A 17219-nucleotide genomic window follows, 5' to 3' on the forward strand; every position below is an offset into this window, starting at 1 on the left:
GTAAAAAGCATCTTTATCATGCCCTTTATTTAACCCCCGGAAGAAGCCGAAGTAAACAATTATTTAAATCAAAAAAATGCTCAGTTCCGATCAAATTTGGATATGCTAGGCCTAAATTAAGAAGTTAGTTCAGTTGTTTTACATAAGATTTCAAGGAAGAGAAAGTAACTGCATGTGTAACAACCTCCTTGGTCTTAAGAAACACCTCTAGCGCAACCGGTTGATCAGGAGCTTGAAAAAGTTGGTGTTTTTAGGACTATCTCGCATATAAAAAGAAAAATTTCACAATTTAACAACGCCTATGCATATTCTGAATCGATGTGAGGACAGGTGAAAACTGGTGTGGAAAATTCGTAGACTGGAGAGATTGTACAATCTACCAGGACAAATGCATTGATGGGCAAAAATACATAAAAAAAAACGTGACGGTGAAAGCGAACGTCACAATGTCACCGACGATATGTACGGAGTATGTATGATTTTCGTCGCGGTAAAACGTCTCAACGTCTCATTTTCCTTTTATATTAACACGAGATCGGTCGTTATGAAATAGCTAGTTTATGTAAATACTTCTTGCATTTTTATCAAAATAACGAACTCAACGTTTTTTTTTCTTCGATGAAAACGCTTCGCCCTTGGACGAAATGATCTTTACCAATGGCGCCGGCAACTCGGTAGTTCCATTTAAAGACACGAAACACTTTTCAGCTTCTGTCAAAATATGGTTAAAGTATTAGAGGCTGAAAAGTAGAATGCCAAGCTAAGCTTTCAAGTCAGTATTGCTCAGTTTTTTTTCCAAGTTTCTCTCGTTTATGACGATCAACGATGAATCACTGTACCGAAACCATGCCGTGAATATCACTAAAGAATGTACTTGTAACTGTGATGGGGAAAATAATACGAACTTGCACTCGGTTCTTGTCAGGTCCCATTGACCACTACAGAAAATACCATAACATACCATAATACTCTTTGTTAGTCACTCTAAAATTTTGCATAAGAATTGTTTTCAGTTTCTCTTGGGGCCATTTTAACTCCCAAGAGACACTGAAAACAATGCTTATGCAACATTTTGGACTGACTAACAAAGAGTATTATGGTATGTTATGGCATTTTCTGTAGTGGTCAATTTCTCTTTACTAGCCCATTAGTGGGTGTCATAGCATGCAAATATATACTTGGTTTATCTTTCTTTCTTTCTTTTTTTAAAATTTCGAACCTCGGGAATAAATTAGATCCAGTATCCGTTGTGCCTTGAACAATAAGGAAAATATGATCGCGCGATTCACTTGGCTCTAACAGCTGCAGGGTACATTTTGAGAATTATCATTTATTATCAGATTGTGAATTATCTCTGCAGCCTTTATATTTTTGCCTTTAAAAAAGCTCAATTAATATCGGGTTTTAATAGCTGAAGAGATAGGCCCGGGTCAAACTTCACCGTACTTGACACGAAACAAACACAATTCGTCTAATATAGCTTAATTGGCAAAGGTTGTATTCCACTCTCTTAAGTGTGGCTTTCGACCCGAAGCTAAAACACTTGCCAATTAATTTATCACTGAACAAGAAAATGACTTAGCTTTATCGTCTAATTTTCTTCCAAAGAATTATTATGACTGGGAAGTAAACTGTTTTCTTTGGAAATCAAGGCAGTGTAAAGTACAAGATAAGAACAGTAAGGTATATGCAAATTATCGTGCATATCACTTGTGCAAAAATCACTAGTTTCTGAAGGGAGTCGACAAATTTCTATTGATAAATCTGAAACACAGATTGATATAAGCCTGTTGTTATTGAGATGAATTTCAAATAAAAAGTGGAGGTTCATAAAGAAAACTCAGGTGCTTTGCCTAAAAAGTAATGATAGATTGATTCGAGCCCCAAGGCACGGCAATCCTTTTCCCGTAGCTTGCACAAGGTTGCATAAAAAAGACTTAGCCGAAGCATAAAATAAGGTCTGCCATGAAAAAGGGAGAAAAGTTCTATTGGTGAAAATATATTCAGAATCGACAGAAATATCCAATATCAGACTGCGAAACTGTGATTGAATTGTTTTCCTCTCGGCAAGAAATTAGTAAATAAATACCCACCTAAAAATAATCAATTAAGTCTACAACCACATTAACCAGAAACTTTACTTTCTCTTATTTTGAAATGATGTCAAGAGCCGAAAAGGTTATTCTCAGTTTCCGTTATCACTTTTTGAGCACTTTTATTCATAAGAAAAATATATTGAATCACCAGAAAAATAAAATGTTGGGAAATGAAGCAAACTCTAAAATTATAAGTCGTTTAATTATTTAGATGAACTTTCATCCTTCGTTCTTTTCAAAAAAATACACTTTGATTTCTTTTTCTTAAAGGGGGAAAATGGTCAAACAAAAGAATAATCTTGCAAAAACAAAAACCATGTACTTCGGCTCAAGTCTTGAAAAGGAGTTTTACATGAGTGATGCTTTAGCTTTAGTGGCTGATCTAATATTCGATACAAACCTTATAAATTATTAGTGCCTTCATATAAAGTGCACTCCGCAACGTTTCTCTTACCTTCCTTTGTTTACAGTTCTTAGAAGCTTCATCTTGTAGGCAAATAAAAGTAAATCCCTGTTAACAAAAGACCTCTACTTAAAAGATTACGGTACGAAGTATGTTGTCAGCTAGCGGAGGCAATTTTCTTCGCGGTAAGAGAAATTCCGTCACAAAAAGTATTCCTCCGAGACACAACATTCTCGTCCTCCTACACAAGAAGTTACAAAATTGTCAATAATTCAACACACGGACTTCAAAACCCGTGGGAGTAAATGTTTTAAGCCAATAGGGTACGAGAGGTAATTCTTGCATAGCTGTTGACCAGATTCGTTGTCAGTGACTACCCAGGTTACTACACTGCACTTTTTGGAGAAGGACTGGGAACGCTTTTCTTTCAATTTTTTTTTTCTCTACTGACTTGTGACCGGACACTAGCGCCAAATATAAGCAATGGTGAATTAAAAATAATAATGATGATATTAAATGATTATATTTATAATAATGATGATAAAAAATTATTAATAATAATTATACCACTTGTCACATTTCGTATTAAGCATAAAGTCAAGCAATCCCATATCTCAGAGGGAAACACTTACAAAGAAAGTTAGACCACAAATATATGATTTGTGCCTCGCTTGTTCAAGATAAGAGGCTACAGGTAGCCTTTTCTCGAGATGAGTCCATTTAGTACCAAATCGTGTGGTGGTTATTGGAGCTCAATCGAAAAAACGTGTTGTCGACCCTGCGACTTCAACCTCCGGCGTCTTCTTGAGGGATATTGGGGGGACTCGAGATAGTACATTATGTATGTACCAATTTTATAAAATTATTCCATTTACGTATAACTAAAGTGACGTAATTCCTAGGACTTCCGCGCTGATATTGATATTTTATCACTGAGAGCAAGCTTATGAAACAGTTAAAGCATTCGATACGTGGCCAGGGAAAGCTTTTAAGAGACTCATCGAAGCATCTTTTGAAGAATGGGGTAAAAGCAGGATTTCCAAAGCGCTACGCAATCTAGCCTTTCCCCTGCTCTTTGGGCGCGCGCTCTCCGACTAGATACGGCATTTTTTACCACGCAATAAACATCGTGACCATGATTTGAGGAGACTGATAAACACTTCATGTCAATTTCGTGGTAAGCAGTAGGTTAGAATCCTTTGCATCTATGATTTTAACTGTGAGTCATTTTCGGCAATAGATCGTGGTTGCAAAGCATTTAAAAGTCGTATCAGCAAAACAGCATTTTTTTAACGTCACTATTAATCTTCATTGATGTTTAGCACTATATTACCAATTTCAAAATATTCATACTTGAAAACACGATTGCACGATTTACTTGCGAAATATAAACTGTTTTGGAAACACAATCTTCTTCTCCAGACAAGATTCATACAAGAAGCTCCTCTATTCATCTCACTTATCTCAACAAAAATTCCTGTATTCGTAATTATCCTACTTTAATCTATTAACTCATTATTGTCACTACCATTTCAACTTTTCAACTTATACATTTGATTTCTCATCCCACGTATTCAAAACAGATAGCGTTAAAATTGAATTGTTGAGTACATAACAATTTGAATGTGTATGGTTAATTGAGACCAGTTATGTTTCCTTCCATCACACTTGCTTCTTTTATTAAAAAACTTTTCAGATTTATCTCGTCTGTGATAACCCTGATACGTGGCAACTCATTCTTTTCGTCAGTGAGATGCGCGTACCCTTCACGCAACAGAAAAACACGATTATCGAAAGCAGGATAGAAAAAGGGAATTGCTTAATAAAGCTTTTAAATACCTCGTCGCTCTTTCTCACCTTTTCGAATCAGATGGCTCACAATTATCCAGAATAGTGAATACATGTTCAATAGGCTATGGTTTTAAACTACTTCTAAAGCTCAAACAATTAAATTGTGATTTGGCGTGATTCTGTTACAGTATAATATTGTTGCTGAGGTGTTCATACTACAGCTATACTAAATTGAAAGCGATGGGTAATAAGGAAGTAACCATTTACCTACGACGAGAGCAGAACGCGTACATCGATCGCATCGAAATAAACTGACGGCCATTTTAAGGCCAAATGTTTCAAATGGTGAATTAGTAAATCCTTTTCCGAGCTTACCGTCACCGACTTTCGTGGTTAATGCTGTTCTCCCTATGTATTGATTATGTTTTAGCAGTGTTTTGGTTCTCCTAAAGCCTTCCAGAACGATGACTTTGTTTATACACTATCCTTATCGTTTATCTAGAGTTTCGATTTCAAATGGCACCAAGGTTACCCTATTCACGAAGATGACTGGTCGGGCTTTTTTGGCAGTCGTTTCCTCTTTGGATCTTTCCCGATAGTGCACGAGGAGCGTACAAAGGCACGGCAAGGGGAAGCATACGCTGGGCCTGGCGAGTCATTTGACAAACATCTTTGTAGCAAAACGTTTTCAGAGTGTATCAGTTTTATAACACTGCAGCTTTAACAATCGTTGGTGAAAAAGAAAAAAAAGCAGCAAAACCGTGACGCAAGACTCCGTCATTAAGAGAATTGTCTTAGCCCCTCTTAACCGGAATTCGTAGCCTCTAGGTCAGTCTTCAAATGTACTTACGATTCACTTACGATTGGTTCGGCAGAACCGTTTGTCTGTTGCGATTTTTTCGGCTCGAAAACTGTTTTTTAAGAAACCTTTCGCCGCACTAAATTTTGACGTTAGCCAGGGAAAAACAAACTCAACTATTTGATTTATTCTATGACAAAAACAAGCTTTATTAGTGAACAGTCGGGCGCAACGATGGGAAACGGCAATGACATCGTCTGTACTGACCTTATCATATCGGGTCATATCTTGTCACGTTTTAATAATTGTTTTTCGTCAGCCTTTGGCCTTATTATAATTACGCGCATATTGTCCCTCAACTGATATATACGTTTCTCGTGATTTACATCGAAACGATTGAAGAATGCAAGCGTCATTTTCAAGAAGTGAGTTCTGATTATCTGGTTAAACGAGTCTCTTTAAGCCTGACGTCTGTAACGCACTGTCCAGAATTGCACAGAAAAAAAGCACTAGAGAGACTGAATACCATCTGGAACGACAAGACAAGAATAGACTCGTACCAGCGCTCCCTTGTTGTCTCTGTACTCTTGTACCGCTTGCAAAGCTGGAAATTGACAGCGGACTGAGATGCTTAAGGGAACTGCTGCAGCTTCGCTCCGTCACAGAAATCGCGCCGCCACAACCGTTCTTGTGTGTGAACAGACACTATCTGGTATGATTTTCGTGTCGCGATGAAGGCACATGTGGAGGCATTCATTAGGCTTTGATTGTTCTTTCTAAGTTTTGCTGAGTCGTCAAATAAAATCCAGAGCTAAGCTGTTGCCTTCTCGGCTGTCACTATCTCATGATATGGAATGTACTGTTTAGTAAATCTTCCTCTGGTACCAATCCTCTGTTTTTCCTGCTGTCTTAGGAGGGTGCCATTGGGGTTAGCAGTTGATTGATAATTGACCAAAAAAATAGTAGTTAACTGGTATTTGGCCAAATGATGTACAAACGCTTAAATTGCACTAAAATTTCACAGAAAGAGGTGACTACTTTTGCTGGGAGAGCGCCGGTCTGCCGAGCGCGAGGTCGCGGGTTCAAACCCCGGCCGGGCCAACGTTCAGGGTCTTTAAATAACTGAGAAGAAAGTGCTGCCTTTGTAATGACATTTGCAAATGCAGTTAGACTTTCTAGTCTTCTCGGATAAGGACGAAAAACCGTAGGTCCCGTCATATAGCACTCTCACTGATTTGTTCTTGACGGACGTAAAAGAACGTACATCACTATTCGAAAAGAGTAGGGGTCTTAGCCCCCGGTGGTGTGGCCAGCCTTTACGGGTTGTGGGATTGGGGAGAGATGGCACCTTGCATGGGAACTATGAGTCCCGTTCGTGCACATTCCCTCTGGACAGGCCTGTGTCCAGAAAAGCTGGTAAATAAATAAATAAATAGACTAATAGTATCTGTTTATTCTTATCCTTATTCATACAATTTCTTATCCTATATATTATGCTTGCAAGCCTTCTCTCACTGTCCCAATTAAAATTTCGCCTAGGCGTATGCCCATGCAGATCAATGATACATGTATATCTCATCTCTAATTGAATAATGAGGCGTTAGGAATTCACACTGTTGTGTCATTACTTGGTAGTACAACAACGTATTTGAATTCATAAAAATGCAACGTAAAGTCACTGAGACAAAATCGACGGGGTAGTCAAATAAGCTTTTCTTAACAAGCATCTCGAAAAAAATTTAACTCGTTAATCATTCCATCGCGGAAGATAGTAAGAGCCTTCTTCTTTTCCTTACGGCCGAAATGAGAATCAACAAACTTCTCCAGGTGACCTTTGTGATTTGGCTCGGTCTCGTTTTCTTCAAACCAGCCTTTGTAGTACGGATTCGACTTGGCAACAAAATCAATGAGCTGATTGGCAATCCACGGCCAAAGCATATGGCACGGTAGCATGGCAATGACTAGGAACTTGGGATAATCACGGCTTACTCTGTCCTCATATTCCACGTAGGTCTTTGCTGCAGGACCCATAACTATGCTTTTGGTATTCTGTAGATGCCAGGTCGTAACAAATTCTTTATTGTATTCCTTCAAACTCATTGACTGTGACTGGTAGATCTTTGAAAATTCAAACATTTCTTGTTCTTCCATCTTCCTAGCAGCCTCGTCAAACGCTTTCACAGCATCAAAGCAGTAGGCAGCATCTTGCACCATATAGCCTCCATAATAATTTGGGTTCAGAGTTCCCGAAACCATCCCTTTGATAAACTCCGTCTTTATAGCAGCATCTCGAATCTTCACAATTTCTTCATTATTAAACAAGTCTTGGCTGAAAGAAGGACCATCAACCACGTCTTTCCTGAGGGCCGTGGTCATGTGTTGTCGTAGGTGTTTGCTTGCTAGAAAGGAAAAAACAATTAGCTTGCATTGATTTAATAGGTTAATTTGAATGAGAGAGGACCAAATTATTTACGCTGGGGAGCAACTCAGTTGTCGTTTTGGAGTCAGTAAAGTGGCGTCTTCGCATCTCGGTCAGGTCATTTAATTTGCGCAACTTCCAATATCAGCTAAAACAAATGTAAAAAATGTGTGCGAAGTCTGCTGAATAAGTAGTTTCAGTCTCAATAATCAGCAATAATGTGGACAGTAAAACCTTTCTTTATGTTATCGCAAACGACTATTGTTATGTTTTAATTTCGCGTTTTTAAAAACCTAAAATGGTCTTAGCGCTGCACTATGGGGCCCGACTTGGTAGGTTTATAAACGATTGTGATAAATCGATGACATCAGATCAGTGAGATCAAAAAGACCTTGTTGAACAATCCATAGGTCACAAATTTACATTATAGGTTATCGGCGTAGATTGATTAGGCTTATGGCTCATAAGCAAGCCATACATTATGTAATCGAATGTAAATAAATAAAAATAGAAGAAAGGGAAGATCCGAGTCAACAAGATAGATAGAAACCTTTATTTCAATAGAGTGACTCTTCAGTTTTTGTAATTCTCAAAAACTGCTACCATAGAGGCCTTATATAATAAACTAAAATGGAATAGAAGTAATAATGGTCATTATGTACAAATAAATATAGCTATAAAATGTCATATAAACACATGTCACAGATGTACCGTAAGTTATTACTTGAGAATCGATGGCGCTAAAATACATAACCGTGTCATCAGCATACATCAATATTTGACATTGAGTTAGGACCTTTGAGAGATCGTTTGTAAACAAAACAAACAATAAGGGACCTAAAATTGAACCCTTGAGGAACTCCAAACGTAATTGAGCAATAATGAGAGGTCTCTTTGCCAATGCTAACAACTTGCTTGCTATCAGATAAATAGCTTTGGAAACAATCCAGTTCAGTGTGTTCCTAAGTCCATACGATTCTAGCTTGTATATCAATAGATCGTGATGAACAGAACCAAACGCTTTGCGCAAGTCAATAAACACAGCGCCAGTATAAGTAAACCTTGGTCCATACCACTTCGAATGAAATCAGAAAATTAAGGCAATGGCAGCAAATTCAGAGTAGTGATTTGACCTAAATCCACGCCCTGGAAAGGACTAAGTAAGGAACTGTTAAAAAGCACAACAGCACTAACCTTGCATTCGACTCATCGCGATCAGTTGTAAACTGTGCTGCTGTATATAGCTTCAAGATAAAAAAAAATACATAATCTGAATATTAAAAGAAATTTGCGTTTGTTTGGGATTTTTAGTCTGTTTGGTATGTTTAGTATAAAGTACAGTTTTAGTTTCTGTGTGTGAATGTGTATCTCATTTTTTTTATTTCTATATTTTGGAAATGGAAAGCACACTATATTCTCGGTTTCTAATTTATTGGTTATTACACGACCTAAAGATCTCTCTCACACACTAAAGTAAAATTTGTTCTCTCAAGATATATAATACCGCACATACATTGTTTCACTTATCTATCAGAAAACCTGTCAATACGCCCTATACCGGAATGTTTGATTGAGATTGTGGTGTCACGAGATTCTCGCGTTGACTGCAACTTGCGTGTCTCACTAATAGAGCTCTTGACAGACTTAAAGCACTAATTGAAAAAGCGATAATAATCAAATATTACTGACAACAGTTTCCGACATATATATACGTATGCCCTGTGCTCTTTTCCTTGCCTCAGAGCCACTGAAAAGTCATTTCAATTTTGGCATCGCCCAAAGATGCAACCACTGTGTATACTCTTAAAAACTGTGATCAAACAGTCTGAAAGCCTGGAGGTGAATTCCTAAAGCCTCTTCTTACAGTGGGGCGGTGACGATAAAGCAGACGTCTTCCAACATGAGAAAAGCAATTGTTTATATTAAATCGAATATTGGCCGGGAAGCGAAGCATCAGCATGTGGTAAAATCGATCAACCATTTTCCCCGCTCTCTTAGGCCATGTCTACAATATACCGGAGTCATCAGATTAACGCCGCTAAAACGCAAGCTATTGCCATTGGGCCGTCATCATACGAGTACGAATTCCATCTTAATTGTTCTTATGTTGATACGAAAGATGCACTTAAAATCCTAGGAGTGGTCTTAGACAGTAAATTAACATTTAAAACGCACATAAAGGAACAGCTGAATATGGCCTGCGAAAAGGCTTCGGCCCTGCGGAGAATACGTATGTTCCTTTCTAAGGACGTATTAGTTCGTCTCTACAGGGCTTATGTTCTCTCTCATGCACCTAGAGTACTGTAGTCCGCTTTTGCTAGGAGCAGGTAATACTGAGACTACCAAAATAGAGACGACTAACTATTTTATATTAAACTATTTTACATTAAGAGTCAATTATTAAAGATCTGAAAGATCCGCCCAGTTTTCAGAAGACACGACCGCAGAGGAATGGAAACCTTATTTTATACTAGCCTGCGATCATGCCCTCTCCCTTTATCTCTGTAATCTGTTTTCGCTATTTTTTTCCCTCTCGAGCCAAAAAAGCAAAGAAGCAAAAAAAAAAAAAAAAAAAAAAAATACGCCTGATCTCAGGTTAATTTTACACTGGCTTCTAGATACTGGCTGCCTGGTTACTGTATAACAGAAAAAACACCCTTTGGTCTTTTACACTAACCAAGTGGAAAGCAAGCTTAAAACGAGATCATATGACGTCGAAATCACTGGCAGTCTGACATGACTTTAGAGAAGCCCTGGTCTGGTTAAATTATCCTCTGTGATAAAAAACCTAGTAAGAATGTGTAATGTAAAATTACAAACCTCTTTCCAAGTGCAGATGATTACAGAATAAAAAAAAAAGAAGGGAGGAACACCGCGGTTTCAGCTGTTCAAATTTACGAAGCCTGTTTATAGGAAGTTGCAATGTCTCTACTAGGTACACGCGTCTCGAAGTTGTGTCAGGTGTGGCACGCGGAGTTGAGATAAGATGAATAACTTTTTATCTTTGAATTGAAAATCATGTGAAATGACCACAATTTGAAAATCGGGAGATTTGATTCTCTTAGTGTCAGGTGGAACAACAATACGCGCGTTGCAGCTTCCTGTTTAAAACCAATCCTCTTGCAGTTCTCTTGCAAGAGATCGCACGAATACACAGCTTAAAAACAACTCCGGCACTCAAAACAAAATAGCTCTAAATGGGTAAAAATAAAAGTAGAAAAATGTAAAACAAACCTTTCACTAAAAAAGTAACTCTTGGAGGAAGTCGTCAGAGAAAACGAGGCTCAGAGCGGGTCCTTCCTAGGAGTCATGTAACGCGATTCTGCTATAAAAGAAATAATTGATTATGATTGAAGAAGATTCAGTGAAGATTCGGCATTTCCCTTAGAGGGAAATTGTGTTGACTATAAGGACTTCCCAAAACCACCGTGGCACATTTAATTTATAAGCAATAACCAATTTAGAGTACATCCATCTAGAGTTCATGCTATTACATCTAGATCTGTTTAAAGACGGTGCTGTGTGTTCAGAAGAAGAAATTGAGATCTAATTGAACGGTAAAGTCAAGACACGACGCCATCGCCAAAACCTTCACGACTTCCTTCATGGGGAGTCCGACCTGTTAGCAAATTCCTCAGTTTCACTTGAAGTAAATTATAAAATCGTAAAGAAGAAATCAAAATTAGTATGTGTATCAAATGGTGACGAGTGAAATTAGGGAATAATTTCACGCGCGTTTTGTCCAAGGATTTGGACAGAACGCAAGTGAAATTATTCCCTAATTTCACGAGTATACCATTTGATTACCTATTAATATCACAGGTGCCGAATTGCGTTAGCAATCTTGGATTTTTGACATGTTTATCCTGGCTGGATCATATCGATCGAGAAATCTACTCACTCGAATGTTTAGAGCTTAAATTTGGCTTAAGTTCAGACTTTTTCGACAAAATACCTGTTAGAATCCTTCTTGATGTGTTCTTTCTTGTGTACAGGTTTTCTAAAGCGTCTTTTTATGCCCTGGCATCTTCATTCATGACATTTTAAAACTTTGTCGCCATCTTGACACTGAGACAATTACAGATTATCACTGAAATTTCGCGCCTAAATCAAGGAGTAATTCGTCACCTATGATATTAGAAGAGAAAAAACCGATGTGAACGAGAGGACTATCGCTTTGGATGAAATCGAAATGAATTGGCTGGGGCTTATAAGTAACTGGGTGCGACTCTCTCAAATAAGCTACTCCTGAGATAATTCACTGTTTCGGACGGAGAATTGAGTGCGACCAAGAGACATACTACTCACAAAAATTGATCTTCAGTTTGTTTGAAATGCATTAAACACTAAGAAGATAAAAAATACATAACAAACCTCTACACGGCGATTACTGATTGAGAAAACCAACCGCGACCCTTAGAGGAAAGAACTAAAAACTGGCGCGGAAAACTACTTTTTACAATGTTAGCTTTGTGTTATGCGATACGTACTTCCTGTGTTTTTATTGATCGTGATTGGCAAAGTTGTAGGTAAATAGAATCATGCTGATTTGAGGATTTGATTACGACGCTTAGGTAAATAGGTATTAAAAAATGACGAAGGAAATACATAAAATGGAATCTACGCAGAATCACGCGACTTTTAGTTCAACAAAGCGATTTAGCACAGCTCAGTATTTTTTGCTCCATTTTGTTATTGCTGCATTTCATTCGAACGCATTTCACATACTTTAAAGGTGATAATATTGACCCGAAGTATGTTCAGATGAAAACAGAGGCCTTGATTATTCTGAAAAACGGTCAGTACAAAATATGGACCGTGGACTGCGGACCACGGACTGCGGACTGGGTATAAAATACAGACTTGGTATAAAATGGGACTCCGGACTGAGTATAAAACACGGACTAGGTATAAAATGCGGACTACGGACTATGTATATAAAAACGACTTTAGAAAGGTAAAACTGAGAGAAATGGAAAGCGGAATAGCAAAAACAGTAGTCCCAGCTTTAACATTCCCTTGGCTGTTCACGTAGTCTATTCTTCCCTCGGAGAAGGAAGGTCATGCCCGGTACTCAAGGCAACTAAAATTAAACTCTGAATTTTATAAAAAGAGGGAGTTAGCAGAGATTTCAATTTGTAGTTTTAAACCAATAAGAAGCACCAAATTAAAAAAATGGTATTGGTGTTAGTCAGATCAGTAAATTTCTGATCGGATGCCACAATTCCGTTTCAAATAAAGCCTTTGGAATATGAGGACTGAATGAAGAACTCAGACGAGAAGGTCAATGTAGGGGCATTCCGCGATGCACAAAGCAGTATTTAGGGGGAGGGATTACTCACATACGTGAATAATGACCGAAACGAGTCTTCCAACGTTATATTCTAAGCGATGATTATGATGACATGATTTACACCCTGCTCCTGATCCCCGGAGAGTGGTACTACTGGGAATTCTTGGTGTGGGTGTGGTGCCAGGTTCTCCGAATCCTGACCTTATTGCAGACTAAAAATGTCATTTTCCACACCCGTTTGCAGACCAGATCTCTAAAATCCATACCCGTTTTAGAACCTGGCCTAATTTAGCCTGTTCCAGGCATTCTCCAAATGCATTTCGAATTCGCACATTTCTATTTCGTTGTTATTCATTTAGAATTGAAACGATAAATACGTCCATTCATGTACACTCCCGTAGTTCCCTCGAAGAAAACCATACCCGATTCCCCACCAAAATGGGCAAATTGTTTTCAGACCAAAAAGGCCCAAACTCCTACCCTTCCATTATATAAGGGAGTACCACCCCTGATCCTGACCCCTTTCATTATTGTTAGAGACCGAGACAAGGTCTAATGAAATTGGTGAAGAAAATAGCATTTTGATCCGGCTCATTATTCAGAGAACCGAGCGGATAAATCAACAAGACTGATTTATAAGAGTATTTACAACTTTAACTCACGTTTCTTGCTATTTAGCGATCTTTTGATCATTTTTTTCCTTACCTAGAACCAATTAGCACCGTTGTTACCAAAGTAGTCCGTAGTCCGTATTTTATACCCAGTCCGCAGTCCGAAGTCTGCGTTTTATACCTTGTCCGTGTTTTATACCCAGTCCGTGTTTTCCAGTCCGCGTTTTATACCTAGTCCGTATTTTATACCTAGTCCGTATTTTATACCCAGTCCGCAGTCCGTAGTCCGCAGTCCGCAGTCTATGTTTTATAATGACCGTTCTGAAAAAGGTACAAAGTCTACAAAGAGGTTAAGACTTTTGTGATGTCGGAAATAGCGCCCAAGATGCCTTCACGAACTGGAAGTTAAAATTGAACAGCTCATAGTAATTTTACTGCTCAAATTTCGCGTACAAAATTTTCCAACTTGAAGCAAAGTGAACATTTGTGGAGACCCTAAAAGTATGAGAGAAAAACTGATGGATCAGGCAGAAGAGAAATATCGCGTGAGTAGTGAGTGGGCGGAGCTTACATCCGTCGCGTCTCGAAGACAATTCACGCGAAACTTGTGAATTCTTTCCCAGAAGTAAATAACCAGTTTCACACTTACTTCTACTCTATAAACATATTTCAGAGTTTTGAAAATTATGTTAAATTTCCCACACAATAAGTCTATAAGTCGTTTGTTGCGAGACATTGCCAACTACATGCAGCAAGCTACTACTGATTGAAGGTCCACCTGTAATCTTTCCATTGCGGACGTCCAGCTAATGTGACTTGTGAATTGTCTGAGAAGCCTTGTTTGGGAAAACGTAGCTACAATTAATGCGCTGTAATTCCCTTAAAAATAACGTCCAGCCATGACATGCGACTTCCTTCCATCAACGACAAGTCCCTCTGCACCTTCCGGTAGGGCCGTATTTAAAAACGGGCGTATGGAAAAGCCGGAATCCGGAATACGGAACCGGAGCCGGAAACGGAACCGGAACCGGAACTTAAATTGAGACAGGGTTAAACTGGGAAGCACTGAAACCAGGGGTGCTTACCATTTTACAGAAAAATCTGGTTGGGGTGTCGAAAGCAAAATGGTAAGCGATTTAGCAGTTTACCGCGGAAATACCACATCCGTTACGGGTTGAATCCAAAAAAAGGGAGAATTTGTGTTTCGTGAGTCTGGAACAGAGAAGGAACCGAGAAATTGGTTAATGGTAAGCAACCTTCCGTTTGGTTCGTACCAACCGGAATGAACGGAATACCTCAAAACGTACTCCTCAGAGTCAGCCCATGCTGTTCCGGCGCAGACTCGAGCATAAATTCAAGGCACAACAACTTCACATTTTCATACGTACCCGGGGCGGATCCAGGATTTTTTTTAGGAGGGGGTGCACTCGTCTCTTGCTCTACTTCAATACCAATAAACCTCTTCCTTTTTTTTTTTGCCGAATACCAGTTGTATTAGAAAACCGCAGGTCATCTCAAGGGGGGGGGTTGCGCACCCCCTTGCACCCTCCCTCCAGATCCGCTCGTGCGTACTCACATTGCAATCGATTCGTCGCTCTGTCGCGATCTGTAAACGAAAACAGATATGTTTTTGCAAAATGGTAACATTTTTTCAAACTCAGTAAAACGGAAAAGAATGAAAACTTTTATATTCTTACTCGTACCTTTTCTTAAAAGGGATCCGTGTTTCATCCATTGTGAGGGAAAGGCGGCAAATGGAGGAGGAGTACTCATGTCAATCATGATCCCTATTGCAACGCTCACGCGTATACGAAATTCTCGAAGAAAAATTTTGCACCGTACGCAAAAAATGCGACAGTAAAAAATATAATAACAATAAATAAATATAATGTGGGGATGAAAAGTCTTGATCGAGCAATGATTGTTAGTGATACTCTCAAGATAGAAACGTCTCCAGTTTTTATTTCTTAGGTTCGCGTTCCGGTTCCGGTTCCGGTTCCGGTTCCGTTTCCGGAATGCGCATGTGCATCATACCGTTCAAATTGGCACGATTACGTACTGGTGACGCATGACGGCGGAAAGTTCACCCGGGTAGGTGAGTTATCCCTAGCTGAGCGTTTACAAGGCAGGTAGGGTTACCCTGTTGCTAGGGTAACCCTACCTGCCTTGTAAACACGTCGTGCGAAAAGAGAAGAAATACGCGAGTGCTAGGGTAACCCTGAACCACTCCCACCACTTTTCACAAATCTTTAACTTTGAAAGGTGGGAAAATTCAATTAAATTCCAAACTGTAATGCTGATAAAAACAGAAATTTTTGGAAGCAAATCAAGCTTTCAGGGAAAGGCGTTAAATTTAGGCGGGTGACGCTTTGATCAGCTGTTCAGTTCCGCGAAACAGTTTTTTCCTGTTTTGTACGTTCAAGGCAACGTCATCAAGTTTCAAGTGATTTGAGGGAACCATTATATATCTAGCAGCGACGAAGGAAATCGGACAACTCCTACCAGACGCTGCATAAAAGCTACGCAGAATTTTGCGAGTCAAGGTTCGTACATCTGTTGCAAGAAGGTAAATTTTGTTTTTCAGCAAATAACTAGTAATTTATTTTAACATGTCACGTCAAATTGTTATTTAAAGAGTTACGGTCAAATCACCATTCACATACAAACAATTTCCCTTGCTGTCAGTGCATCTCCAGTTCTTTTTATCTAGATGAATCTCTTTACTCGCGAGTAAGGTCTTTTCTATTTCCTTTTAAAAGCTGCAATCTAAAAATAAGATGGTAAAACACGTTAATTTGGAAACACCTCGTCAAATGCTGTGTTCCTTGTATTGAACAAAGCTTCACCGAGGCTTATGATTTTCAATTGAGTATCGACAATCCTTCATGATACGAACATCGTCCAAACGGAATCAGAACATGAATTCAGCTCCGTTTCCTTCTAACACAATATGAGGACAATCACACCTACCTTTTCGTTGTCTTATTTTGTTTCAGCCCGGATTTTTCCTTCGGTTTATGAAAGCGTTGTACCCCGCAAAGGCGCAAATTTACAGAAGTTATTTAACACATTCTCTCTGTTCGATAACTGAAACTTGTTCAAACCGCTATGAGCTACTATTCGCTAACCTCTCGGCTCATTTCAGAGCATTTTCCTCAGAAAAAAGGAACTCTTGGAGAATTAATGCAAAAAAGGCAGCCCTAAACGTCTTCAACGAGGCAATACTTGAAAAAGACGCTAATTTATCACTTCAGTGCCTAAAGTCCTTTGTCTTTGTAAAAAAACACAGTAGATTTATTTAGCAACCTTTGTGGCACTACAGGTGTGGTATGAAATCCCTAATGAAAGAGTTCCCAAGTCCCCAATAAAATAGTGGGTAAGGTGGGGGGTGGGGTGGGTGGTAGGCTAATTTATCATTTAGTGCCTAAAGTCCTTTGTCGCATAAAAATTTGAAATTCTTTAAACCGTGCAGGTCTCAGAACTTTACGCGTAGACCTGAGAAAATTCAATATTCTTTAAAAGAAAACTAACGCGGAAAGCGGAAATTTGTTTCGCATCCGTTTTGTCATTTTAATCGGATTTACAGTTTTCTGGGAAACCGGGTCCCATTTTTCCAAATCGGATAATCTATATTGCCATGTCCACATATTTGGAATATAGAGAAGGAGAAAGACAGAGAAAACGAGTAAGTAGGCGATCTTGAAAGTGGATCGTCATCCATCAGTGGATATGTTTCTGTTCTACTCTTCGTGGCAGTGCGAACAGGTGTACATACTTGGCCGAAGTATTCTTCATGCCGACATGATC

At 38.9% G+C, this 17219-nt stretch overlaps 1 protein-coding gene across 3 annotated transcripts; it reads right to left on the reverse strand.

Moving 5' to 3' along the window:
- Window positions 1-6527: 6527 nt before the first annotated feature.
- On the reverse strand, window positions 6528-11968 carry LOC140937509 (uncharacterized). 3 transcript variants are annotated; one of them, XM_073387068.1, is made up of 4 exons: window positions 11883-11968; window positions 10743-10833; window positions 8703-8752; window positions 6528-7488 (listed from the first exon to the last, which is right to left on the reverse strand). In XM_073387068.1, the coding sequence occupies exons 3-4, from the start codon at window positions 8716-8718 to the stop codon at window positions 6806-6808; spliced, it is 699 nt and encodes a 232-aa protein (XP_073243169.1). In that variant the 5' UTR covers window positions 8719-8752; window positions 10743-10833; window positions 11883-11968; the 3' UTR covers window positions 6528-6805. The 3 variants fall into 3 exon arrangements, with proteins under 3 accessions (XP_073243169.1, XP_073243170.1, XP_073243171.1); XM_073387069.1 differs by having other exon boundaries at window positions 10743-10830; window positions 11883-11945; XM_073387070.1 differs by lacking the exon at window positions 11883-11968 and adding an exon at window positions 11464-11497.
- Window positions 11969-17219: the final 5251 nt, after the last annotated feature.

The sequence above is a fragment of the Porites lutea genome, chromosome 5 (genome assembly GCF_958299795.1).
Source record: "Porites lutea chromosome 5, jaPorLute2.1, whole genome shotgun sequence".
NCBI classification, from domain to species: domain Eukaryota; kingdom Metazoa; phylum Cnidaria; class Anthozoa; order Scleractinia; family Poritidae; genus Porites; species Porites lutea.